Source organism: Hemicordylus capensis, chromosome 5 (assembly GCF_027244095.1).
Source record: "Hemicordylus capensis ecotype Gifberg chromosome 5, rHemCap1.1.pri, whole genome shotgun sequence".
Taxonomy (NCBI): domain Eukaryota; kingdom Metazoa; phylum Chordata; class Lepidosauria; order Squamata; family Cordylidae; genus Hemicordylus; species Hemicordylus capensis.
In genome coordinates this window covers 176,685,270-176,712,075 of record NC_069661.1, presented here as the reverse complement: position 1 = coordinate 176,712,075, position 26,806 = coordinate 176,685,270, and the positions used below count along the sequence as shown (strand labels likewise).

The 26,806-nt window shown below is 45.4% G+C and overlaps 1 protein-coding gene and 1 long non-coding RNA gene across 4 annotated transcripts in view; both read right to left on the bottom strand.

Annotated features, from left to right (window-relative positions):
• The window catches only part of LOC128325800 (uncharacterized), an 88,505-nt gene extending 68,582 nt beyond the window's left edge, over positions 1 to 19,923 (bottom strand). For 2 of the 3 annotated variants that reach the window (XR_008307635.1, XR_008307639.1), the window contains exons 1-2: positions 19,856 to 19,923; positions 14,792 to 14,890 (exon numbers count right to left, since the gene is read on the bottom strand). This is a non-coding gene — a long non-coding RNA (uncharacterized LOC128325800). The remainder of the gene's footprint in view (positions 1 to 14,791; positions 14,891 to 19,855) is intronic. The other variant, XR_008307638.1, reaches the window with a different exon arrangement.
• Positions 19,924 to 21,075: 1,152 nt separating this feature from the next.
• Positions 21,076 to 25,798, bottom strand: LOC128328051 (uncharacterized). Its single transcript, XM_053257611.1, has 5 exons — positions 25,727 to 25,798; positions 24,536 to 24,564; positions 22,646 to 23,280; positions 22,337 to 22,561; positions 21,076 to 21,370 (listed from the first exon to the last, which is right to left on the bottom strand). Exons 1-4 carry the CDS (start codon positions 25,735 to 25,737, stop codon positions 22,409 to 22,411), a joined length of 828 nt encoding a protein of 275 aa, XP_053113586.1. The 5' UTR covers positions 25,738 to 25,798; the 3' UTR covers positions 21,076 to 21,370; positions 22,337 to 22,408.
• Positions 25,799 to 26,806: the final 1,008 nt, after the last annotated feature.

The following is a 26,806-nucleotide window of genomic DNA, read 5'->3' as shown; positions in this document are numbered from 1 at the left end:
GTTTTACAGAATTGTTCATCAGCCTTGGTGTTAAATTCATTTTTTAAAGGACCAGAAAAGTTAAAGGACTTAGTCCTGAGCCATATCAGTAATTTGTTAATAACTTCAGAAGGCCCTGTGTGAACCAGGTGAACCTGAACTCATGCAACAAGATCTTATGGGTATATGAGCATCTTTTTCTTGGACTTAAATTGGGACCTTCAGTAAAGGGGACTCACCTGGAAATGGAGGGAGGGGGTTTTGTTGGTTGCTTGGTGACATAGTCTATATATTAACCTTAAGCCATTTCCTGGGATCTGCCAGTCACCTTTTATGGAAGCCACGAGGGAATTTGTCTGTCAACTTGATTGGCCATTGGGTGGTTGGATTTTTGCCCTCATTGGGACGGAGGCTTTATGTTAACTCTTAGTGGTTTCAGTTTGCTGATTCTTTCACAACTTTGTGGTTGGGGCTAGCTGGATGGCAGGAAAGGGCTAGTAAGATGACTCAGGTAAAACACTCTACATAAAGGGGAAGCTGCATTTGAGACTGGGATCTGCCAGGAACTGTGGGAGAGTCCTCAGTTAAACACTGGTACATGGAGGGACTGTGGCATACTCCAACTGGGTGGCTGGTCTTTGCCTTGGTCTTTCTGCTTTCCCCTTGTGGTGTTTGCCTGGCTTGTAGCTTAGCTTCCAGCTAGTTACTTTAGAATGTGAGGAATGAGCAGATGAGGATGCTAGTCTCATCTCATCATACTCTCAAGGAGATTTTAGCTGAGTTACTGTAATTTTTAAAAGTTGTTTATGTGATGTTTACGCCAATGCAGCATTTATGCTAGAATTCAGGATCAAACTGTAGTAAAATTTTAAGCATTCAACAGAACCGAAAAAAATAATGAATAATGTCCACTTCTAACTGCGGCATGAACACCAATGCGGCATTTCTTCTGGGTTTCTGCAATTTTTCAGCCTTTTCTCCTTACTGCAGCTTTTATGCCGATACCGCCTTTCTGCCCAAAATTATGGTAGTTGCTGCCACCCAGCTATCTACACAAACCTTGCTGTAATATGTACATAGGTTTTTTTTGTTTAACAAAGTTGTGGCCAGGTGTTCCACCTGCACCATTTCATCCATAGCTTTGTGTCCTGCCTCTTTCTTGGTCTCAGGTCAATGCTTAGCGGTGGATGGGGGCTGCTCTTGAGGCCAGAGTTGAGTATCGTTGTTGCTAATTTGGAACTTGTTCAGGTAGTTTAGTTATGTATGAATAGTTAGTTGATTGTTTACTCTTCATGCAATACCTATCAATATATTTTGATTGGCCTACTGGCATTGATCTTAGGTCTATTTACATTGTGTTGATGTGCTGTGTAGTGAATGAGCTTAGATAGCTTTAAAAGACAAATTTACAAAGGACATGACTAATAATGGCTACCGACATGTAATCACTATGGCAACATGCTGTCTCCAGGTTCAGATGCAGTATGCCTCTGAATACCAATTGCTAGAGAGCAGTGGCAGGGAGAAGTATTGCCTTTATTTCCTGCTTGTGGGCTTCCCAGAGGCCCCTGATTGGCCACTGTGGAAAACAGGATGTTGACTAGATAGGCTCTTCCTAAGTTCTATGAATTGTTATCTTGAAATGTAGTTAAGGAATTGTTTATTGAATCACCCGTCTATCTGTCTGTCTGTCTGCATATTTATATACTGCCCAAAACGTATGTCTCTGGGCAGTTTACAATAAAACAGCACAAAATCAAAATGTTAAAACACTAGAATAATTTAAAATTTAAAACAATGTTCAGAATTGTCCCTCTGTCATTACTGATGTATCTCCATTATTGCTGCTGGTTTTGTCATTTTTGTGTGCATTGCTTTGACCTTAATGTATATGGAAAGCAATGTACCAATACAGTGACTATGACTATGTCACAGCAGCATGCTGGGATAGAGAAGAATGGAGATACTATTTTGGAAAAGAAAGAGGGATCTTTAAATGTGATTTAAATATCTAGCCAAGGCAAGTCAAAGTAAGTGTGAGGCTAACAGGCATAATCCATCTAAAGTTGGAAACGTTTAGGTACCATTTAGTTCAATGGGAGATATTAGCCCCCTTCAGACACCTAAAAATAACGGAACACTCTACACAAGTACAGTGCCCTGAGAGTGCACTGGAAAGCCCTGTGCTATTGCTGACAAGCCAAGAAGCCTCACTACAGCCCACTCTCCACACTTACAGAGTCTGTCTGAAAAGCCAACGCTGCAAGCATGATATTAGATGCTTCCATGATTGGTAGGCAAGGCTGTGCTCTGGGGATGCTGTGACAAGTCTCTCTTTTTATTTTTTGCATGTCCAGACAGACAGTGATTTCAGATGAAATCAATTAAATCTTCCCCTGAAATCAATGCCACAAAACAGGTTAGATTGTGCACTCAGCGTTTACAAGGCCTCTAGCTCTGACACAAATACTTGTTTTCCATTTAAGATTGTGGCAGGAAACACAGAGAGAATCTTGTTTCTTCATTTAGAATTCTCTTCCCAGGAGGCTTTATGCTTACAGATAAATTGTGTGCTCTTGTGTCCTTGTAATACATGTCCTATAAATGTGCTATATGATGCCTGCTGCAGTATCATTAGTAGTGTGCCCATCTGTATTAGATTATTTTGTCCCCTTATAGCTCTTTAATGTTTTAGAAGACTAAGTGCCTTACCAAGTCCAGAATCTGAGATGTGCTTTATTTTATACAGGTGACCATTTCTGAATAATGTCCTTTGGCAATATAATTCATTGCGGGTGAGAGTAAAAAAAATCCACATTAATGTATTAATGGTATTAATGCACTTCATGGACTGTTGGCAGGGAACTGTTCTGGAAAACACAGTATGAATTATTTTATGCAGAATTCATGGAGCTACAGCATGATTTTGGATTAATGCTGGGGTGAAAAACATGAGCTATCAGGTATTAAATTTTTAAAGATGCATTTTGATGAGCAGTGTAATGTGTTCCAGGAAGATGATTTCAGTCAACTAGTGTGGAGGACATGTGTAATGGAGGGGAAATTCAGAAGGAATTTTAGGATGAAACAGAAGGTAGAAGATGATATTAATCCTCATAAAATGTAGGTGGCACAATAGTTAATCAATGGGATTAAGAAAAAGTAAAGATAAGTCAAAGGTTTCCATATTATCATCACCATCATCATCATCATCATTACATTTATAGACTTCTCTTCCTCCAAGGAGCCCAGAGCGGTGGACTACATACTTAAGTTGCTCTTTCACAACAACCCTGTGAAGTAGGCTAGGCTGAGAGAGAAGTGACTGGCCCAGAGTCACCCAGCTAGTATCATGGCTGAATAGGTATTTGAACTTGGGTCTCCCCAGTCCTAGTCCAGCACTCTAACCACTACACCACACTGGCTTTCTAAAGGTATAGTGTGCCATCGAGTTGGTGTTAACTCCTGGCAACCACAGAGCTCTGTGGTTGTCTTTGGCAGAATACAGGAGGGGTTTACCATTGCCTCCTCCCGTGCAGAATGAGAAGATGCATCTTCCTACATTCACTGCTGCCCGATATAAGAACCTGTAGGGATTCAAACCAGCAACCTCATGCTTGCTAGGCAAGCCTATGAACAGAAAAAAAATGCATATTGAATTTACATTTCGTAAAACAGTAAGCAGTAAATAAGTTTTCTAGCCCTAAAATATAGCAGGGAAGTTTTCTGTCTCACCTCTGAGTGCTATGATCATCACTAAGTTAGGGTTGAACTAATGATCCAGAAAAAAAGCCAAAAATTCATTAAAAATTGCCCAATTGCTTTGCAGGTTGGGTGGTAGGTAGCATCCATTATGTCTTACCACCCAACCCATTTCGGTGTCCCTAGGCACTACCCATGGGGAATAATGGGCCAGTTTGAATCCCCATCATTCCCTATGGCAGAAACAGCACCTCCATGCACTCACTGCCACACTAATGAAACACAGACATACAGCAGTGCAAAAAAATGGGAATTTCCCAAGTCCCAACACAGAACATGGCATAAATAGTCCAGAAAACAATCACTGACCTGGATTCTGCCTGCCACACAGTGCCAGGTGCCCTGCCCACACTGCAACATTGCCCCAAGTTGCTCTCCCACACATGAGACACACAATTATGACTTGATTGCAACAGCAGCAGCACCGTTTTGCAAGCATAGTTCAAGAAGAACAACCTCTTCATTTTCAGCTGCATAGCTCAAGTAGAATGACCTCTTCATCTTCAGCCACATTTTGACTGAGTGTACATCTCGCAATGCAGAATGCAGATTCCAGGCAGAGCACAGTGTCAGACCACCAGACCAGAGTGCAACTTTGTTAGTTTCGAGGACAGACACATGGAGCTAATCTCACAGCAGAAAATCACCAGAAAAATATTATACACACACTAGAGAGATCTGAGCTCCATTTCTTCTTGCCACAACACCACCATCTCATAGACCAAACCTCAACAAGTCCCAGGAAGGAAGGGCAGGTGACCAAGTTCTTCTGCCTTTGTCTATCTGAGATCCAGCAAAAGCAGATAGTCAGTCTAACAAATCATAGCAGCAGCAGCAGCACAGCAAGCATATTAAACTATAGCAATAGCAATAGCAATAGCACTTACATTTATATACCGCTTTATAGCCGGAGCTCTCTAAGCGGTTTACAATGATTTAGCATATTGCCCCCAACATTCTGGGTACTCATTTTACCGACCTCGGAAGGATGGAAGGCTGAGTCAACCTTGAGCCCCTGGTCAGGATCGAACTTGTAACCTTCTGGTTACAGGGCGGCAGTTCTACCACTGCGCCACCAGGGGCTCTTTTCTCTATGCTGAGAAAAAGGAAAACACACACTTGATAAGAAGTCTTCTTTCTTCTCTTCGTATCTGGTTATTTAACCCCTGCTAACTAAGCAAAGAGACATCTTTCAAAGTGGTGATTCTCATATATTTAGCAGGGGGAGAGCAACTGGCCCTATCCAAACCCAGCACAGTATCCCCCCAGTGGCTGTAGCTGGTATCTGCCTTATGTTTCTTTCTAGATTGTGAGCAATTTAAAGGGGACAGGGGGCCATCTTCTTGTATTATATATTTTTCTGTGTCAACCACTTTGAGAAATTTGGTTGATGTGCAGTATATTAATATTGTAGTAGAAGTTGTAGTAGGTTGGCTGGGCCCTGGCTGACAACCTGCCAGGCTGACACAGGTCAGAGAACCAGTCCACACTCATCATGGACCACTTTGTCTGGTCAATGACCAAAATAAAGATTCCATTCCACATGGGCCATGGTTGGTGAGTGTGGGTGTCTGGCTGTGCTGCTCTCAAAAAAGGTTAGGATAGCAGTAACAAACACATACCAAAATCAACCTATTCTCCACCATGGCCTTCAATTGGTGCTGGCCCATGGCGCCAGTCCATCATCATCCCAGGCCTGGTGGTGGCATGTATGTGTGACTGCATGTGTCATCAGCACTAATGGCCAGACTGTGACACATTCTGTTTCTGATTGGTCAGGGTGAGCTGACAGTGATGTTGCAGTGGGTGGCATGACCTTGAGTCATTCACCCTCCACATCCAGCTCAGAATAGCCCGGCAGGGGGAGGTTGGCCTTCAGGAAGACCAGCTGCTTCACCAGGTGTAGGAACATAGGAACTTAGGAAACTGCCATATAATGAGTCAGACCATTGGTCTATCTAGCTCAGTATTGTCTTCACAGACTGGCAGAGGCTTCTCCAAGGTTGCAGGCAGGAATCTCTCTCAGCCCTATCTTGGAGAAGCCAGGGAGGGAACTTGAAACCTTCTGCTCTTCCCAGAGTGGCTTCATCCCTTGAGGGGAATATCTTGCAGTGCTCACACATCAAGTCTCTCATTCATATGCAACCAAGGCAGACCCTGCTTAGCTATGGGGACAAGTCATGCTTGCTACTACATATGGGGTGTCAACACCAGATCTCTGGCCATGGAGAACACCCTCTCACTCTGGACGCTGGTTGGGGGACAGGAGAGGAACTGTCTGACAATGGTTGTCAAGTCCTGCTGGACTTGGTGACATGTTGCCTCAAACTGGACCAGATCTGTATCCGGTCCACCACAACTGGGTCCTGCAGGTACTGCAGAATGCTCTGCCTGGCATCACTGCAGAGCACAGCTGGTACCTTCTATACCCCTGGCAAGGCACCAAGGTGCCCCCATTTGAACCTCAGGGTGGAGTGAATGGGTGGAAGTGCCGGTTGTGTTGGCACTGCCAGGGATGCCATATTGTTGGACTGGGAAGTAGTGTTGATGCTACTGAAGTGCTGGCCATAATGCTGACAGCACCTCCCCTTTCAGACAAATTGGGCCATAAGTATGAAAGCTGGAGGGGGTGAATGACAGCACGGGGCTGGATTTCCTTTCCACTTTTCCAGTTTTAAGTGCAACTGGTGCTCATAACTTATGAATAGGACTTTGTCTTTATGTGATTGCATATATGACTGCAGCAAGTTTCTCTATGCACAGAAGTTTACTGAAGTGCACATTCACTCCTGCATACTGGCAAAATACCGCATTAAAAGAATCTTGATAAAAGACTGGTTTTGGTAGTGTTTTATTAATCTGCACAAGTGCAATGTGCATCATTAAAAAGCCACTTAGCTGCCTAAGCCACAGTTGCTCAGGCTTTCTGTGGTATCAGTTTGATTTCCCCATGGTAATCAAAAGGAGGGTGGCAGGGGTGTTGCTAGGTACTAAAAAGATCTGGGAATCAGATCTTTTGATAATTAAACTCAAGCATACCCACCTCCCCTAAGAATAATTATGTATGCTTTTTAAAGGTTCTAATATGATACACCACTTATGAAGGTGGAAGCAGCAAATATTTAGGTGAGGCTGGGAGCTCTCTCCTATGCTCTCTGCAGGTGTGTCCACTGCTGCACTTCCTTCCTGAAAGAGGTAATGGAGGAGGGATGTGGCTGATGAGATTCAGGGTTCTGAGCAATTCATTGGGGTCCGTGCACCATGGGCCACCTCCTGATGATGCCTCAGGATGGTGGTATTCCCTCCACCTGCCAAGTCTCTGTGACATCAGAACAGATCAGCCACTTACATCCCAGCCACTATTTCACTCTGGCCTTTAGAAAGCAGACTGGATTTGCTTGACAACTTTTCAGAAAGGAGTTGCTAGGAAAGCTTCAGAGCGGATGGTGAGAGGAATGAAAATGAAATCTTCCATTCCTCTGATGGCAATTTGTGATATGGACAATTCATGACCATAGAAATAAAAGAGCAAGTGGCTTTAAAAATAAATGAAGCGGATCTATATACATCCTAACCACACAGTTAAGATGGACTTGGCAGAAGTTTTACACCAGGCTAAAGCACCCAGTTGATTCATTAGGTTTTCTTCTTAAGTTATTCAATCAGTCTAGAAGGTGTCATGAGAATCAGGTAGAAGAATATTGTATTCTGTTCAGTAATCTTTTGCAGTTTGCTTGTTTGGACATTTGTCCCAGTGGGGATCCTGTAGTGATGGGGGGGAGGGAGGGAAAGGAGGAGGAGGAGAAATTGGAGTTCTTACTGAATAGAGCTTTAGTTAAATCTACTTAGGATTCCCTTGTGTGTATGCGGGACGCAGCTATAAAACAAAAAGTTACTCTAAGATAAGCAAATGCAAAATTATGGTAGGCGTCAGAAATAAAATTACTTGAAGCTGAAGCAGTAATCATGTTTAAGCAAGAGCTTTGCTAAGTCTACGAAGTCCCTTTGTCAAGCTATCTGCAAAATGAATACCTACAGTATGCCCCACACCCCCCAGCATCTTCTTGTATCTTTGCTATTATCAGCACAAGAATCTGATGGTTTTCTGTTTCTTCAGCAGATGCATAAACTTACTAATAGGAAAGTATGCCCTGTCAAAATGACAATGCACATTGATTCTTCCTATCTTGATGCCTTTGACAGGAGAGCTTATCTGAAACTTGAGAAAAACTGTAGTGGCGCTGCTTCATCAATAAATGAAGAAGCTATTCGAGGGTGAGGCACGCTCCTTAACATAAAATTACATTTTCACAGTTACCTGTTATATAAAAGTAGCCTTAATAAATATTACAATAATAATGTCCCAAGGAAGAGGAAATCTGGAATAAATTATCGGCATTATAATGTGTTGTAGAAACATTTAAAAAGGATCCAGAAATATCCTCACAATCCTCTTTAAGAACCAATTTAGAGGTTGGTAGATACCCTAACAACATTACTATAGGAAGCTTATTTTGTGGACAGATGAGCTCCAGGCAACACATCCAATTACTGGAAACTCAAGTTCACAGTGGTCCCCCACACTTGTCTGTATAGTGCACGGTGATGGTGGTGGACTAGCAAGGACACAGGAGTCTGCAAAGCCTGATTCTTACTGACGTTTTGTAGTTGTCTCAGAAGAAACATGAAAAGTGTCCCCTTTGTACACTTCTCATGTGCTTCAGTGCTGAAAAGGCAGCATTCAGCCTTGAGAATGTGCTCTCACTTCAAATGAGGATTTGATTTTGCTTCACAAGTAACTGTAGCTCCACTGGGTAAAATTAAGAACTAAAGGAAATTCTGCTATGGATTTCACAACAACCCATTAAACTTCAATTGCACAGCTGATCTGTCTGATTATATCCTGTCTTTCCTCCAAGGAGCTCAGGAGAGCATTCATGCTCCCTCCTTTTTATCTTCACAACAACCCTGTGAGGCAGACAGATATTGCATCTGAGTGCAGAAGTACAGACAGAGAGGAAATGCCATTTGGTGGAGATAAATGTGTTCCAGGGATTGAAGATATGGATTATTAGGTTTGGCAGGGTGAAGTTTAATAAAATGGGGAGGGGGCAGTCCTCAAATGCTTAGGGGGAGATCTGATTCCTTGCTGAGATGTAATTTGAATGCAGGTCTCCTTGGTCTAACGTCAACATTCTTACCTCCACACCACACTAGTTTTCAACCATATGCTTTATTCAAGTTTGTCTGCAAAAGTGAAATGAAATGAACATGTTTCTTATTTATAGTTTTCAAAATATCTAGAAAAATGAGGTGCAAGAAGTCATGGTTCAAAATATCAATCAAACTCACAGTCCATTGACAGATAGTGGAGACAGGATTTTACAGCAACTAAATGGTAAGGAGTTACAGCCTAGAGACATTTACTAGCTAGTGAGTCACCCTTGCCATATTCATGAACTCTCTATATCTGTGTAGAATATGATAGGGTATACACATTTCATGGATTTTCACCATACTGCTGCAAAACATTTCTGTCAGCACTGATGAGTACATGTGTAGGTCCACACACCACTATATTACTATATATAGTGATTAATATGCGGAACAGTGTTTTGCTGTGCCAGCAAAAGGTTGTGTCATCACAAGTTGAATCTTCATGAGCCACACATGTTGGTAGGGAACCAATTTTCACTCTGCTGCCTCCATATTCGCTTGTTGTCTTCCAGGAATATGTCCCTGAGGGCTGCAGAGCCCTCAAGGACATATTATCAGAAGGCACAGAGTACTCACAGAGGCACTGGAGATCAGCAAAAATGGCTTCCCTTGTGCATGTTCATGAAGGCTCTGGCTGAGGTAGAAGCAGCTTCGCTTTCCAAGAATGCAGCTCCTGCCATGTACTTGGAATGCTGCTCTAGATATCAGCCAATAGTCATAGAGTACCAAATTTGCCCACAGTCTTTTGGATTACTGGAGTACCATTTAAGATGCACTCACTATTAGTATGCTTTATAGCTCAGTCCATTTAGATTATGCTTAGCTGTTGCTGCAGTAAGTAATTTGCACCAAATCGCTAACATGGGTCATCTAATCGTCCTTGCCATAAACTGTCCTCTCTGAAGAAGAATAGCTTAAGACAGGATGCTGTTTCTGGCTGCAGGGCCAACAAACAGCCCATGACTATAAACAGCATGAAAAAGTCAAGTCTCCACACTGAAGCAAGGGAAATTTGCTTATCCATGCTGGCACTGGGATCTTACAGTTGATACCATGAACAGCTGTGCCAGTGCAGCAGTACATCAAATCAAGCTGTTAAACTTTGACTGCTCTGGTACACATCCATAGTTCAGCTGTATGTGAGATGTATCATCCTCCTTCACACTGCCCTGTGATTTGGTGTCAGCAGCTACCTACACTTAAGGTTGGGAATCTAGAGACCTACATACTGCCGCCCCGTGTGACAGACAGCTGAACTACAGCAGCCTTGCCAGATCATGAAATGGTTCAGGCCCTGTCCAGTCAGGCTGTTCATTGGATCCTCACAAAGCAGGAAGATAGAAAGGCTTCTAGTCTGGGCTCAGACTTTGCCTCAGATTTAAGGTCTCATTGGTCCTGGTCAAAGGCGTAATGATAGGGGGGCAGGGGGGGCACGTGCCCCGGGCGCCATCTTTCTGGGTCACGTGGGGGAGGGGCATGACCCCCGCTGATCTGAAAGTTTAAAATTAAAAAAAAAAAAAATACAAAGTTCTCCGGCAGGGGAGAGCGTCGGCGCCCCCCTCCCCCGGAACGGTCCCTTCCGTGCCCGCCCCCCCCCATTGCTTTGCTGGCCACCAGCCTGCCAGCCTGGCTTGACGGCGGGCGCCTTTTGCTTACTGCTGTGCTGTGCAGTGCTTGCTGCTGAGGCTCGCTCTGGATCAGGCGCCAGCCAGAGAGGCCCTCTTGTGGCCCAGCCGCCGGGTCTCTACACGCACGCACGCGCGACTCAGCCGGCGGCATGCCGAGTTGCGCTGCGCAGGCATGCGTCACGTCCATCCTCCCAGCTCGCTCGGTTCGCCTGGCTGGCTGGCTGCACGTGGCGCAGTCGTGGACTCACGCGGAGCCGCCGAGGAGAGCGTCGTTGCTGGGGCTGCCTGGGGGCTGCAGCAGGCGCAGGCAGGGGGCAGGCACACGGAGGCACAACAAGAACGTCGGCGGGGTCGGGAACCAGACCAGAGTCCAGACCTCGAGAGAGTCGCGCTCACGCGCGTCATCATTAATTAAAGAAGCCAGCGTGGTGGTCACAACAACAAGGTGTGTGTGTGTTTTCTCTTCTGTCACAACAATCCCCGATTCCCGTTCTGCCACAGCCACTTTCACCAGGCTTTGCGGGAATTGTTGAAGCCCTCTGAGTCTTTGTGTGGGACCTGTTTTGGTCTGATTCCTGCCACTTTAACCCACCACTCAGCTGACCTCCATTCCAGAAGACTATTTCTCATCTCTATTGATTAGACACATTGCTAACACAAGCAATAGTCACTAAAAAGCCACACCAAGGAGTGGAAGCAAGGGAAATTTGTGGAGGAGCGGAGGATTCGGCCAGCAGCGACGACGGACACAAGAGCAAGAGGACAAACAATTTATTAACAATAGGTGTGTGTGTGTCTTTTTGTGAAATCAAATTTGCCCAGCCTCGCTAGCGGCTAGCCCCGCGCCGGGGCGCCGGCGGGGAAGCGGGTGTGTGTGTGTGTGTGTTCCTTTCCTCGTCCTCGATGAAGCCGCGGCGGCCAGGCCAGCGCAGCCCAGAAGAGCGAAGATCGTGTTATCTCCCATCAGCGGCCACCATCCCCTGCCATGGTTACCAGCGAAGGAAGGGAGCGGGCTGGGAAGGAGGGGAGGGGGAGAGGGGACAACTTCTGCCGGAGTGGTTTTGGTTTGGTTTTTCCCCCAAATATATAATCCCTTATTCTTTTCCTTTTTCCTGCTGCCGGATCCATGAGAAGACAGGGAGATCTGGAGAGAGGCGTTTCTTTCACTTTTTACAGTCTTCTTGGCTGGGTCTGAAGCCACTTCGTCCCCAAGGCTTTCCCCAACTATTTTTTTTTCCATTTTGCTCTAACGCTTCGCTCCTGCAGCTCCCTCTCTGCGGTCTCTTTGAGCTCCAGCAACTGCTTTGGGGCCGATTGTCCAAAAAAAGAGCCTTTCCCCCCCCCCCACTCCAGTGCAGTCAGACCAACAAACCCCAGCCACACCCCTGTACTGCGCGTGCTGCCTCCTTCCTTCCCTCTCTTTGCGTCTGAGCCGCATCATTGCGACGCTCTAAAGGGCTCTCCAGGTTTGTGGGGGCGGGGGGGGGAAGCTGTTTCGCTGTGCCTTCGGGTTTTCATTTATAAGAAAGGAGGGTATTTCCCCCCCCTCAAGTTTTTGTTTGTTTGTTTGTTTGTTTGTTTAACGAGTGAATCAAGCGCATTTCTCCTCCTTTTGCAAAAAAAAAACAAAACGGGGGGTGGGTTTGAAATGGGAGAAACTGGTGTTCAAAAAAACCCCACCCTTTTACACACACACACACACACACACACACACACGTATCAATGGTATCAGTAGATGGGGGTGGGACACGCAAAAATCCCTTTTCCTGCTTCCTGCTCCACTCCCCCAAAAACAAAAGCCTCATCAACTGTGCGGGGGAATCATCTTGCTAGCCACTCTACTCACTGGAATACTGAATGCTATTTTATTAACTACTGTATTGTTAATAATTTTCCCCAGACTAGCTTAAAATTGTTATGAGCTACTTTGAACACCTTTTAAGTGGGATATAACATTTTAAAATAAATAAAGAAAATGCTTAATAAACCTGGAAGTCCTGCTCTTTATCTAAGATGTGTTAAGGTTGTCTATGTTACTGAACTGTTCTGATTATTTGAAATTACAATAAAACAGGGTGTTTGTAGAAGCTCACAGGACAGGGTATGATAGTGATAAAGATGGCCATTACAAATTTTTACACCATGTGTTAAATAAAAAATGTACTTCTTCTGAATGTGGTTTTCCATGTAGCTGGTGCATTTGCATGTAACTCATACTTTGTTCAAATGTGTGAATCTTAACTCAGCTAACATCAGCAGGTACAAGGAACAGGCCTTTACAGTGGTGGTTCTATGAAATTCTCTGCTTAGCAAAGCTTGCCATCACTCTTCTTTCCTTGCCTTATGGGAAAAAAACTAAAATGTTGTTTAAGAAAGCTTCTAATCTGCCAAAGAAGTTGAATGTGATCTCTTCTTAAACGGTGATGTTTTATTCTCATTTTTATTACTTGTGTTTATTTTAAAAGTATATCAATGCATCACTGGAAACTGTTCCTGTTTTCTTATTTTAAAAGGAATATTAAATTTTAAGTAAATAAATTAATGTCTTCTAGGAATACTTCCCTTCTGATAAATATCGATTTGGCTTTTCCATTTATCCCATGGCATTTGCTGTTGCTTAAGTCATGGGTGATCTTATTATCTTCTAGAGCTCTTAAAACCTAACAATCCAGACTATTGTGTTCAGAGCTTTCCAAATATAAAAGGTAGGGCCAGACATGTGATTTGGATAACTATCCTTAAGTGATTAAACTAACATATTGAACTGTGCTTCTTCTCCCAACTTTATTATGGTAGTTTATGAAATTATTAGATTTAATGTGGGGAAACATTTTAGGCCATAGCCCTCAAACCATATCCTGAACACTATAGCTTTATAATACTCGATATCTAGATCATAGCCATCATTCTTTACATAAATGTGCTAAATATTTATTTATTTATTTATTTATCATATTTCTATACCACCTGATATAGACATCTCTAGGCAGTGTACAAAGTTAACAATACTGTTTTCTCTCAAAAAACAATAATAGCACCTCTGCTGACTGGAAGAACTGCAGGCACAACCAACCACAAACCAGCGCTTAGTAACAAGCCTTCTAGTGTAAGTAAACTTTAAGCAAACATTTTCTGGGATATATACTGTAAAAATAAATAAATTGAAATACAAAAAATACTTGTATTCAGTAGGTGTAGAATATAATGTGTTGAATTCACCATTGTGTATTGTGGTGTTTTTGTCGAGAATACTTGGCTTGCTAAGCTACCACACTTCCTCTATTTGCATAACTATAAACTCTTACAGCTATGATAATTCATAACTTGTACAGATGCTGTAACGCATCCAAGGAACACTGTACCTATTGTTTTTCTTATCATAATGTGAGCGAGGAGAGCAGGACCTTGATCCTAACGGCATGGCTTAGATCAGGGGTGCACAACTAAAATGTCCTCGTGGGCCGGAAACGACCATGACTTGGTTTACAGGGGCCAAGGACGACTTTAGCACATTAATTACATGAAAATTAGCAAGGGTGCAGAGGGTTGGAGTCGGGGGGGGGGGGAGGAAGGGGGATGAGGGATGGTGTTAGTGGGCTCTGATATAGGGGCAGGACCAGCAAGGTGGGTGAGGAACATCTGGTCTCAAGTGGACAAATGCATTGAGCTGCTTCTGCTTGTCACATGTCAAGCCAAGTGCTCTTCATGGCTCCTGATGTGGCTGCAGGAATTTCCTTCCCATGGGCCAGCAAAAAAAGTCCCTGTGGGCTGGATCTGGCCCCTGGGCTTTATGTTGTGCAGGCCTGGCTTAGATGCAAGTTTCACTTAAATCAGTAGGACTCTCTGCTGTGGGCAATATGTGTTAGCCATTTTTTTCTTTAAGGACATAGCCCGTTGCATGTTATGTCACCTTAAGTGGTGCAGTGGGGAAATGCTTGACTAACAAGCAGAAGGTTGCCAGTTGGTATCCCCGCTGCTACCATGGCGAGGGCCCTTGAGTGAGCTATGCTGTCTCAGGCAGCAGCAATATAGGGAGATGCTGAAAGGCATCATCTCATACTGCGCAGAAGGAGGCAATGGTAAACCCCTCCTGTATTATACCAAAAGAAAACCACAGGGCTCTGTGGGTGCCAGGAGTTGAAATCGACTTGATGACACACTTTACCTTTGCATGTTAAAGACAAATGTAATGTCTATTTTCTTACATGCTTAGTTGGTGCTTCCTCCAAGGAACATAGGGTGGTGAATATGGTTCTTTCTCCCTCTCCTCATTTCATCCTCCTAACACTGTGAAGTAGATTAGTCTGAGAAAAGATTATTTATCGCATTTTTGGTTATTTATCGCATTTTTTGGTTATTTATCGCATTTTGAAATGTTTGGTAATTTTTGTAATTTTTTAAATTTTTAAAATAAAAGTTTTCTGAAACATGTGTGTCAGTCAGATGTATGCTGGGGCGGCGGGGGGGGGCGCGGGGGGGCACAATTTCAGTGCTTGCCCCGGGCGCTGTTTTCCCTAGTTACGCCTCTGGTCCTGGTACATTGTGTTTTCTGAATTTGGTTCATGGTTGGCTTGAACTCTGGCTGTGGCGCTGACATAGGAACATAGGAAACTGCCATATACTGAGTCAGACCATTGGTCTATCTAGCTCAGTATTGTCTTCCCAGACTGGCAGTGACTTCTTCAAGGTTGCAGGCAGAAATCTCTCTCAGCCCTATCTTGGAGAAGCCAGGGAGGGAACTTTAAAACCTTCTGCTCTTCCCAGAGCGGCTTCATCCCCTGAGGGGAATATCTTACAGTGCTCACACATCAAGTCTCCCATTCAGATGCAACCAGGGCAGACCCTGCTTAGCTATGGGGACAAGTCATGCTTGCTACCACAAGACCAGCTCTCCTCTCTAAGGTCCAAACTTCCAATCCCAGTTCATGTTGTCCTTCGACTTTTACCCTTGGCTCCCCAGTTGGCTCCAGTTAGCTTTATGAGTCCAGTTCCTGGTTGGGTCTCCTCTGCTGAGCCTTTCCAGTCCTGACTCTGGGCTACGATCTACCTCTGGTGACTGCCCATGAACCAGAGCTGATTCATGGGTTACACAGTCACTGAGTAACCAAAACATGTGTTTGGCCCTACAAGCAAATATATGCCAAACCTGCATTGTGTGAAAGGTGGTACAGATGTAGGGATATGCGAACAGGTTCAATTCTGCTAACCCCTGCTAATGAAGCAAAGAGGCATCTTTTAACATGGTGATTCTCTTTATTGAGCAGGGGGAGAGTAACTGGCCCTATCCACCCCCAGCACAGTACCTCCAGTGACTGTTGCTGGTGTCTATCTTATATTTCTTTTTAGATTGTGAGCCCTTTGGGGACAGGATCCATCTTATTTATTTATTATTTCTCTATGTAAATTCCTTTGAAAACTTTTGTTTAAAAGTGGTATGTAAATATTTGTTGTTGTTGTTCAACATTGATGGCTTCATATTGGACCAACCCCCCTCTTTGGTTCTGTTTGATATTAAACTGAACCCCCTGTCCTGTTCGGGGGGTACTTACTTAAAAATATTTTTAATTTATTCAACCCCTCCAGGGGGCACTGCCTGGGGAGGAGTCTCCAATGGTACTTACTTACCCATCGTCCTTTGTATATGCTCAAGTCACCAAGTTCAGACAGTCTTTTGCCCATTTAGGCTCTGCCTTCCATTGTGGTGGCCATTTTGGAGGCTGCTGTGCATGCCCAATGGGCCTCTGTGTGGTCAGGTAACCCAAAATGACTGCAATGGAGAACAGGCCCGGAACAGGATGGGGAGGGGGTACCTCAGGAGACACCCCCCCCCACAGCAAGGCTGCACCCCTGGAGGTGGTGAATAAAAAAATTTTTAATTGTGAATGCCCCCCCCGAACAGAACTGGGGGAGGTTCGAGGGGTGCCAAAACTGAACTTTCCCAGTCCAGTTCGTGTCCTGTCCACACTCGAACCAAACCAGACAACTCAGTTTTGTGCACACCTCTAGTTAGGTGTCATGTCACATTGTTCTCCTTAAAACAGGCACTTAATCTTGCAAACTGTTTCAACCTGAATCAGCACCAAAGTAAGACATAGTTTTAAAATCGCCATAGAAAATGGCATCGAAATGTAGCAGTTCTCACCTAGTGGCTTCACAAAAACCTGAAGCTGGATTAGTAATTATTTGTCTCCCAGCTATTACTCACCTCCCACATGCCCACATGGACAGCCCTGCTCCATGCAGCTCCATAAAGCACAGCGCAGAGTGGAGGGATCCAGGGCTGGAACTTGCAGCACAAAGAATCACAGAAAACCCAGTCGCTGGGTTAAGGGTGCAAGAGCTAACAGCCAGATTGGTTAAGGGTGTTAGGCAGGTGTGGAGCAGAGGGATCCTGCCTGGGACAGGGATAGAAGTGTGTATCTAGGGTGTGGCAGGCAGGGCACATGCTCCAGGCGCCACTTGAAGGGGGGGGTGCTGTTTAAAAAAAATTTTTTTTTTAAAATGACCACTAAAAATAAAATGGCTGCTATGCATACTCAAATGGCCTCTGTGAAGCCCTGGGCCATGCCAGGCCTCACAGAGGCCATTTGAGCATGCACAGTGGCAATTTTATTTCAGCAGCCATTTTTAAATATATATATATATTTAAAAATGGCCACTGCACATGCTCAAATGGTCCCTGTGAGGCCCTAGGCCTTGCCAGGCCTCACAGAGGCTATTTGAGCATGCGTGGCAGCCTCCAAAATGGCCACCATGCCAATCTTTGCAGGCCCAAACAGGCCCAAAAATCAGCCCGGGACGGGCTGCGGTGGTGAATTAAGAGGCCAGCGGGGGGGAGGGGGAACCTTTGCAGACTCCCCCCACAGCCTTTAGGAAGCGCCCCCAATGGGGCTACAGGTAATTTTTTATTTATTTTTTAATTAATATAAGTCACTGTACACATATTCAGTTTGGCACTATGTACAAAGAATCAGGGCTTGTGAATACTGAGCTGAAGCTTATGAGCTAGGATTATATTCATTTGCTCTTACTTTGCTTCTTGTGATAAGTGAGTTAAATGTGATGTCTTAATAATATGGCTATTAATGGTGTTTGTCTTTGAATCAGTGTGAAAGCCTTAGTATTAAGGCCACTGGGAGTTTCTTGATCTCTTTCTCTCATTTTACCTGTCTTTCTGAAATGCTAGAATACCTTTCTGAAATACTAGAATATATTCCAAGCAGTGACACAGTTTACTCTGCATATCTTTTAATTATTTTCAGAGTACCTGGGAAAAGCCAAATTCTCCATTTATTTTTAAAATGTATGTAATAGTGATGCTAAAATACATAGTAGGGAAATTGACAGGCATTTCTGTTTAGTTTTCCAAGTACACCTCCACATAGTATTTGGGTATTTCATGAACCCCAATATACTGAAATTTATAGTTTTCCAGCATTTTTTGGTCTGGCTACGTCCACTGCTAAATAGTTTTTGAAATATTAAAAGATTAACGAGCTTGACTTGTATTTTTGAGCTGATATGGTAAACTAATCTGAAAGATGGGTGTCAGATGTTTGGACAGGGGCCAGAGGCGTAACTAGGGAAAATAGCGCCTAGGGCAAGCACTGAAATTGCGCCCCTGTCCAAACAGGAATGATGGGACTTGTAGTCAATAATATCTGGAAATCCTTGTTAAAAGGAACACTGTACCATCTAGACATGGTTGTTGATCAAAACCTGAAAACATGAGCCATCTCTGTAAAAGACTTAGAACAACAGTTAGGAGTTATGCAAGGATTCCAAGTGTCATTTTCTCTGTCTCATCTCATTCTTTTTAAAAAACATGACTTTGTCCTAGAGCAGGCCTGCTCAACTTAGGCCCCCCAGCTGTTTTTGGACTACAACTCCCATAATCCCCAACCACAGTGACCAATAGCCAAGCATTATGGGAACTGTAGGCCAACATCTGCAGAAGGGCCAAAGTTGAGCAGCCCTGTCCTAGAGGATCACCTGCCCAAATAGCCACTAGCAAAATAGGGGAAGAAGAAGGTGGTGGTGTTGGGGGTGTGTCTATAAACCAGTGAATGATTCCTGCCAGCCTTTGTCTTATGATGACTGTTGGCTCATGATGGGGTATATGTGCATTCGCCACACCAGTGCTTACTTTGACACCAAGAGGGAGGAGGATATATTAGTTTGCCACACTAGACAGAGGCATTTGCAACAGGAGCAGACAGCCAAGTTCTGCCAGGGCCAAAAGCAGCCCCTGCCAGACTAAGAAATCATTGTAATTTGCCCCTTCCTATCACAAGCAGTGTGCTGTTCTTTTATTATTGACTCTAACTCTCAAATATCCCAGTCATGGATGGAAAATTCAGGGTCAATTTACAAGAGACACATTTTCTACATGGAAGTTTCTTCTGTGCAGGTGTTGTGCGAAACCCATGTGTAGTGACCGCCAGGGGCATAGCAAGGTTGGAATGGGCCAAGATGAGATTTTAAAATGGGCCCCCAGCCCCTCAAAGTCCAGGGCCTCCACACATCCCAGGCCCCCAAGGATTTAAGTCTGATATTTCAAAATAAGTATGCTGCCTGGAAATACATTTCACTGAATATACACATGCACACTTCACAGTATATAGTGATATACATTGCGTACTATATATTTGTGCTACTTTTAATGCCTAGAACACACTAGCAACGCTCATTATTAAAATGGCCCCCTCGCTGCAGATTAGCAAAGGAGACTTTCAACCATGCAGGGTGAGCCTATGTTTGTTTTCTCAGAATTCTGAACAAATTCAGTCAAGTTTGATTCCAGGAGGTTTTTCACAGGAGGCTTTTAAAGCCCTTTAAGACACATCTCCACTGGAATGGAGGTGCTGCATTCACGTTGGCCAGATTTACCCTGAAGTCCCTGCAAGTTATTGGAGAGCAGTTCACACACAAGAAAAATAAAATGAAATAAAAGCACAACACATGCTTCACAGTTCTCACTCAGACCTTCTGGGTTGCAAAACAACTTGAACATAAGTGCATATATAAATGAATGAAAGAATGAATAAATAAATATTTGTTCCAGAAGTTTTTGTAATTTTCTGACATGAAACAAGCCACTTATAGGCCTTTTAAGATAGTTTTTGTTTTTAAAGCCAGCACATTTTTCAGTCTGTTTTAAATTAAATATTCAGAGACTTCTCAGTCTCGCCCCACCACCCATATCAAAGCCCTATGGCAAGCAGATCCCTATATACAGGGGTAACCACAAAAAGGAATTTACAACCTACCTTGCAAAAGCTGTGCTGAATGGTCTGGTCTGCTGCAGAGAGCTCTGCCAGCCTCCTTCCTGGCTTGCTGGGGCCTGCCAAGATCAGGCTTCAGGGAGGCCTACTCAGAGGCCTCTCCGGAAGCCCCGCCCACCCGCCAATCAGCTGAGAGGCGGGGAGAGAAGAGCTCTGCAGTTTGCAGGCTGCTCCGATCCAAGGCTGGAGCTGGAGGCAAGTGGCTGAGGGGCCCTGGGGCTGGGCAGGTGGGCAATGGGGTGGGGGTGGCAGGAACTGGCATGGCGCCCCCACCTCAGTGGCTCCTAGGGCACATGCCCTGCCTGCCCCCCCCCCCAGTTGCACCTATGGTCTCTTTGTTCTTTCCCCCAAGTGTGGATTGCCCATACTTGGGAGATTGCTCATAGCAGGGATGGGATGTCCTGGATGGGGACCCGATGCAGAGTTTGCTTCTTAGGTCCTTTTCTCTGAGTCTCAGCAGAGATGGAAGGCCCTGGGAGAAGGCCTAATACAGAGGTTGCTTCTTTTGGGTTCTTTCCTTGGAAGATCAGCAGGGATGGAACATCCTCGAAGGGAATCTGATATGGAGGTTGCTTCTTTTGGTTCTTTCCTTGGAAGAGCAGCAGATATGGAGGTTGCCTTTTTTGTTTTCTCCTGGGAGTGTCATGCTCTACAGAGAGCCACCCCCATGGCTTTTCTTCCTGCAAAGGAAATGGGGGGGCACCTCCTAGCTGCTCCCCCAGGGCCAAATCAGTCACTTAACTTGACTCTTTGCCTGGATCCAAGCCTCCAGCCGCTGCTTTGGCTCTTGGTAGAAAATAAGGGGGCTGGAGAATAACGTTTGGCCTCCTTCCCATTTGGAACACTTGGCCTCGTTTCCATTATTCCTGCCACCCAGCAGCCCTGAGTGGTTCACCTAACCCAGGGCTGCACCACTTGGGCCTTCCAGCAGTTGTTGGGTTACAGCTCCCATAGTCCCCAGTTGCACTAGCCAATAGTCAGGGTTGATGGGAACTGTAGTCAAACAGCAGCTGGAGGGCTGGTGTTGTGCAGCCCTGCCCTAAATCAAGCTTCCCCTTCTGCATCACCACTCTTGGCCCCAAGTGTACTGGCCATAGAGCCTTTTCTGTGGCTAGGTTTGACCCAAAGACACTTTTACCCAACTCTGCCCAAAGAATAGTCAAAGTAAGACAACTTTATTTTCTTTTAAATCAACTTTTTTATTTTTAAGCAGTAAATATGCATGCTCTGTTGCTGTTTTATCTCTACATCCTATCCTATTAAAACAAATGTTTAATATTTTTAAAATAAATATGCAACATTTTATTGCTACCTATGTATGAAGCACTGTCTGGTTTTTGTCTTTCTCTTTTTCCTCATCAACATCCAGCTCCCTTGGAGGAACCAGGATCCCAATAGTGGCTTCCACCCTTGTCAGTCTGCTCTGCAGTCTTCGGAGCTCTCCCCTCAGTGCCTTGATGTTTTGCAAAAATTCTTGGCAGATACGGAGGTGTCTTTGGCCTTGAAGGAAAGAAAACAAACAGGGTCAAGGGGCCTGTCCTCCACAATACCAGTCCCTGCACTGACTTCTAGTCCCTTTCCATGCCCAGCACAGACTTCCCATCTCTACCTTGAAAACCCTCCATGGCTATGCCCCACCCTGTCCCTCTGCACTGATCCTCTCCCCTCCTCCAACTTGCACCCCGTCAGGTTGATTTTTGCTCCTTCAGCTTCTCTCTTCAGCCACCTAGAGGTCTCCTGCTCTCTAAAACTACTCTTTTTCTTCTCCCTCGCTGAACCTTGGGTCTGGAACCGCCACTCATGTGGGCCCATGTCTCTCTCCTATCCTTCCAATGCAACCCACCTCCTCTGTGCAGCTTTTGGCTTAATGCCTCAGCAGAGGCAGCTCCATCAGCTTGAACTGAATGCCCCTTATGCTTTCCTCCTCTTCCTCACTTCTCTCTCCAAAGCCAAACTTTAGACTGTATGCTCCTGGTGGCTGGGAACTTTTGCCCATGTACATTGATGATGCTATAAGGAGGATTATGATAAGCACAATTGTATGTCATCCTCCTTGGTTTCTTGTTTCAGCCCAGCTTGAACTCAAAAGGACTGATATTAGCATTCATATTATTAGCATTCATGAATTTAATATTCACATTCTGCTCTTCCTCAAGCAGCTCAGGGAGGTATACATGGTTATTTTTTTCCTCCTAACAACCCTAACAGTTAAGTTAGACTGCGGGACAAGTGACTAGCCCAAAGTCACCCAGCGAGGTTCATGGCTGGATGAGAATTTAAACCCGGGTCTCCCTGGTCCTAAGGAGGTACAGTTGAAATACATACATATCGTTCCACCACTTGTCCCACCTCAACTTCCCTCTCCTTCCTCTATTGCTTGCCCATCTCTGTTTTTAGACTATAAGTGTTTTAGATTGTAAAACAACAATGAGGATGGAAAAGGGATGCTGCCTCTGTGAGACTTACGGTCATTCAGCTGATGGAACTGCAAATTCATCAAACTCTGCAGAGTTTCTTTTACATCGCTGAGTTCTAGCTCTAGAGGATGTGGGGAAGGAGGAGGAGGGGAAGAGGGATGCAGGAGGAAAGAAGAGGTGGAGGGTAGGATGGAGCCAACTTCCAGCGAGGCAGAAGATAATAATGAACCGGACCCAGGGGGGCGGAGACATGCAGCAGGGCCTGCAGGATCATCTGCAAGAGAGAAGAAGCAACAGGTGGTCAGACGCAAACGCTGGCATACTACCTCACCCGCCATCACTTGCCCTCACTGCTCACCATGAGAAGCTGGAAGGGATCCTGCATTGAAGTTGCCTCATTGAGTTCTCCCTCCAGAATATCAGTGTGGATGCAAGGTCCTGGAAAAGATCCTGGCATTGAGGTTTCCTCATTGAGCATTTCCTCCAGAGTATCAGTGGAAATGTGAGGTCCTGAAAGGGATCCTGGCACTGAGGTTGCTTCATTGAGCTCTTTCCCCAGAATGTCAGTGGGTACACGAAGTCCTGGAAGGAGTCCTGGCACCAAGGTTGCTTCATTGGGCTCTTCCCCCAGAATGTCATTGGTGATGCAAGGTTCTGGAAGGGATCTTGGCACCGACATTTCCTCATTGAGCTCTTGCTCCAGAATATCAGTGGGGACGTGAGGTTTTGGAAGGGATCCTGGCACCAACGTTTCCTCATTGAGCTCTTCCTCCAGAATATCTGTGGGGACGTGAGGTTCTGGAAGGGATCCTAGCATTGAGGTTTCCTCATTGAGCTCTTTCCCCAGAATGTCAGTGGGGACATGAAGTCCTGGAAGGGGTCCTGGCACCAAGTTTGCCTCATTGGGCTCTTCCCCCAGAGGGTCCCCCAGAACATGGTGCAACATGGGTCTCCCAGGACATGGAGCAACATGGGTCGGATTTCTGGGATGACCTGAAAGAGAGGAAATAAAGCAGGAATCTGGAAATGAGGATGGCCCATAGCCCTGATAGAAATTGCCTCCCCTTTCTGCCTAGGTTAACCAGTGCAGCCTGGGATTGTGGGTGAGGTGGTCCACCCAAGGAAACAAGCAAGGGATGAAGAGGAATATATTGCATAGCACTGGCAAGACAGCCCTCACCAACTACGCTTCAGAAGGGAGTGCAATGGCTAGGCTCTATCTGCTGAACATACCAATGCAGCTGCCTTCTACCAAGTCATACCCCTGGCTCACTTTGCCCTACTCTGGCTGACAGCTGCTCTTGGGCAGAAGCCTTTCCCTAGCTAGCTTTGCCCTACTCTGGCTGACAGCTGCTCTTGGGCAGAAGCCTTTCCCTAGCCCTTTGACAGAAGATGAAGAAGACTCAACCCAAGACCTAGTGCATGCAAAGCACCTGTTCCACTACTGGACTATGGACCCTCCCATACCTGTGAGGAAAGAGGCTTCTCCTTTGAGCAGAGTGGGAGCTGATGGTTCACATGGACTAAACAATGCATTTGCTCTCTGGCTGAAGCAACAACCCCCAGTTACAGCCTTTTGACCTATGTGCGGGGGTAGGGGTAGGGCTTGAAAATCTGCCTGGATGTCATAAGTAGGAAGCATAGCTATGATCTGAGGAATGCAGGCCCAGCTCCAAGGGGCAGAAAACTGGGGTCAGAGAAAGAAAGAGTCTCTTTGGACTGATCTCAGAGATCATTGGCCAGGAAATGTTGCCCTTGTTTGCAGGTGATCCTCCATTTCCATCTTAACCCACGTAATTGTCAAAAAAAGAGATGCTTTGGAAACAAGACACCAGCATTCTTTAGCTTCCTCTTCTCCAAGGCAGGGGGAACAAGGCCCAGAGGATGTCTGCGGGCTGGGTGTGGGCAAAAGGTTCTTGCAGGGCTTTTCCAGAAGTGCACCACCTCCAAGGGAGAATTACCAAACCTGCCTGCCTGCTGCCACAGCCCCTTCCCCATCTTCTCCTAGAAGGGAGGGTATCCAGATGTGACTCGCCCAGGCCCCCTGGTCTCCTCCAACACTTTTGGCTGCAACAAGTGCCAGCAGCAAAGGCTAGAGGTGGATGAACCTGCCCTCCTGCCATTCATCCATCAGATGGACATCTGCCTATCTCTCTCCATTGTCAAAGTGAAACAGGTCTCCAAGGAGACACTCCCTGGGGGGTTGAGGAGCCCTGAGAAGAAGCATGCACTCTCGTCATCCACTTACCAGTCTGTGCCCCCTCTTCATCTTCATCCCTGCAGAGATAAGGAGAAACATTCTTAGTAGCGAATCACAGGAAATTGAGGGGTCCCCCCAGTAATCCTAGGGGGTGCTGTGCCATCCCAAGCATGCCCTCACCCATAATCCTTCTAGAAGGCCCTGCTAATTTTGGATGATTCAATACTTGGGAGCAGTGAAAGTAATTGCTATTGAAAGTCAGTCACTGCATTTTGCTCAGATTGTTTTCACTTGGGGATTGACTGGTTGACTAGGCGGGGGGCAGACCCACTCTCGTAGTTTATAGATATGAGGCCAGCTTTCCCACCCCTCTCCAGAGAAGATTTTCAACTTTTTAAAAAGCCCCCCCCCCAAAAGGGGGACACTTTAGCTAAAAGAACATACATACGGTTTTGGTTTTTTAAATTTGAATAAGAGGGTTTAAATTTGACAACTCGAATCCCTGCCTGTATTTCCCCCAGACTATGGGAAACACCTATATTGGGCAGCAGCAATATAGGAAGCTGCTGAAAAGCATCATCTCACACTACGTGGGAGATGGCAATGGTAAACCCCTCCTGTATTCTACCAAAGGCAACCACAGGACTCTGTGGTCACCAGGAGTTGACACTGACTCGATGGCACACTTTTACCTGGGTTTGGGCTATGTCTGAACAACCCCCACCCCCTCCACCCCCATCCCTTTAGCTGGCCACACCAGAGCCAAAAGCATTAAGAGGAGTCAAGAGGGGAAAAAGCAACTCACTTTGGTTCTGCCTCTGGGTGAGACCTATGGGAACATGAAAGAAGAGAAGGTTAGGCATGTTCTTGGAAATAACATGGGGGTTTGGGGGGGCAGCTTTTGAAGTCAGCTTCAACTGGTGGGCAGGATTCCTCCCCCCCAAAAAACCCAAGTGGGCCCACAGGGGCCAGCCAGTAGCTCCTGGGTGCTACAGTTTCAGAGGACTAGGACCTGTAAGCTTAAGAAATACAGTGGAAATCAGCCCAGCAAGTGACCTTTGAGGGCCACCTGCATTTCAAGGAGAAGCTGTGTGATATGAATACTGGTGGTGAACTTGTGACCACTGAAGTTCACATAGGGAGCACAATCGCATGTAAAACAATGGAAGGGCATCTTTAAAAACCAAGTCCAGGCAGCCATTAGATTTTGCTTCCCCATCATGCGGGGGACTTACCTACAGTTCACCCATGACCAGCAGCCACCCATCCTGACAGCTAAGATGATAAGCTGATGATAAACGGACAGCCAAAGACAGCCAACTTATCAAAGATGCTGCAGCTTATCTAGAATGCTGCCAAGTGAGCCTCCTGCAGAATCCTCGCAGGTCTCCAAGGGGAACCATGATGGCAGAATTCTGTGGCTGATTGTGAGATCGCAAGATCAGTTACTGGCCATGCTGGTTCTGGTTTGAATGCAAACACTGTCTTGGTTGTGCAGCTCAAAGTGTCAAAGCACCAGGGGAGAGTCACCCCTGTCCTGCCCTCCCTGCTCCCCACATGTTTTCCACCTAATCACTTGCTGAAGTCCCTTAGCTAGGAAATCCATCTACATCACATTTAGCACTAAGGCCCGTCTCTGTTCAGAATACACAAAAAGGAAAGCCAATTAACTTGTGGAACTAGGTGTGGTGATGATCCCTGGCTTAGATGGGTTTGAAAGGTGGTTAGAAACATTCATGGAGGAGGAGAGGCCCCTCTGTGGTGATTAGTCAAGATGGCTATAGAGAACCTCCAGGTGCACAGGCTGAATCCCAGATGCTGGGGACATGCAATGGGTGTGGCTGTTGCCTTTGCACTCTTTCATGAGTTACAGCAGACTCAGATGTTACAGAGGACTCATGCAGGTTTATTATAAACCTGCACTAGCAGTGGCTGCAGCCCACCCCTATCCACAAGCATCCCCTTTCCTTCAGCATTTGCTAACAGAAGGGAAGAGGCAAATGAATAGAAAGTGACAGAGAGGGAAGGAGGGGGAAATGAGAAGGACAAAGAAAGAGGCAGAGGCGTATCTAGGGAAAATAGCGCCTAGGGCAAGCACTGAAATTGCGCCCCCCTGTCCAAGCATCTGACACCCATCTTTCAGATAACTTTACCATAATATCAGCTCAAAAATACAAGTCAGGCTCGTTAAGCTTTTAATATTTCAAAAACTATTTAGCAGTGGACTTAGCCAGACCAAAAAATGCTGGAAAACTAAAAATTTTAGTATGCTGGGGCTCATGAAATACCCAAATACTATATGGAGTTGTACTTGGAACA

Bases quoted from the DNA above. Each gene is read 5' to 3' on its own strand.
- LOC128328051 (XM_053257611.1), bottom strand. The intron at 23,281-24,535 runs GTAAGTGGATGA...CCTCTCTTTCAG, and splicing joins TGAAGAGGGGGCACAGACTG to GTCATCCCAGAAATCCGACC. The intron at 22,562-22,645 runs GTGAGCAGTGAG...TCTCTCTTGCAG, and splicing joins ATCCCTTCCAGCTTCTCATG to ATGATCCTGCAGGCCCTGCT.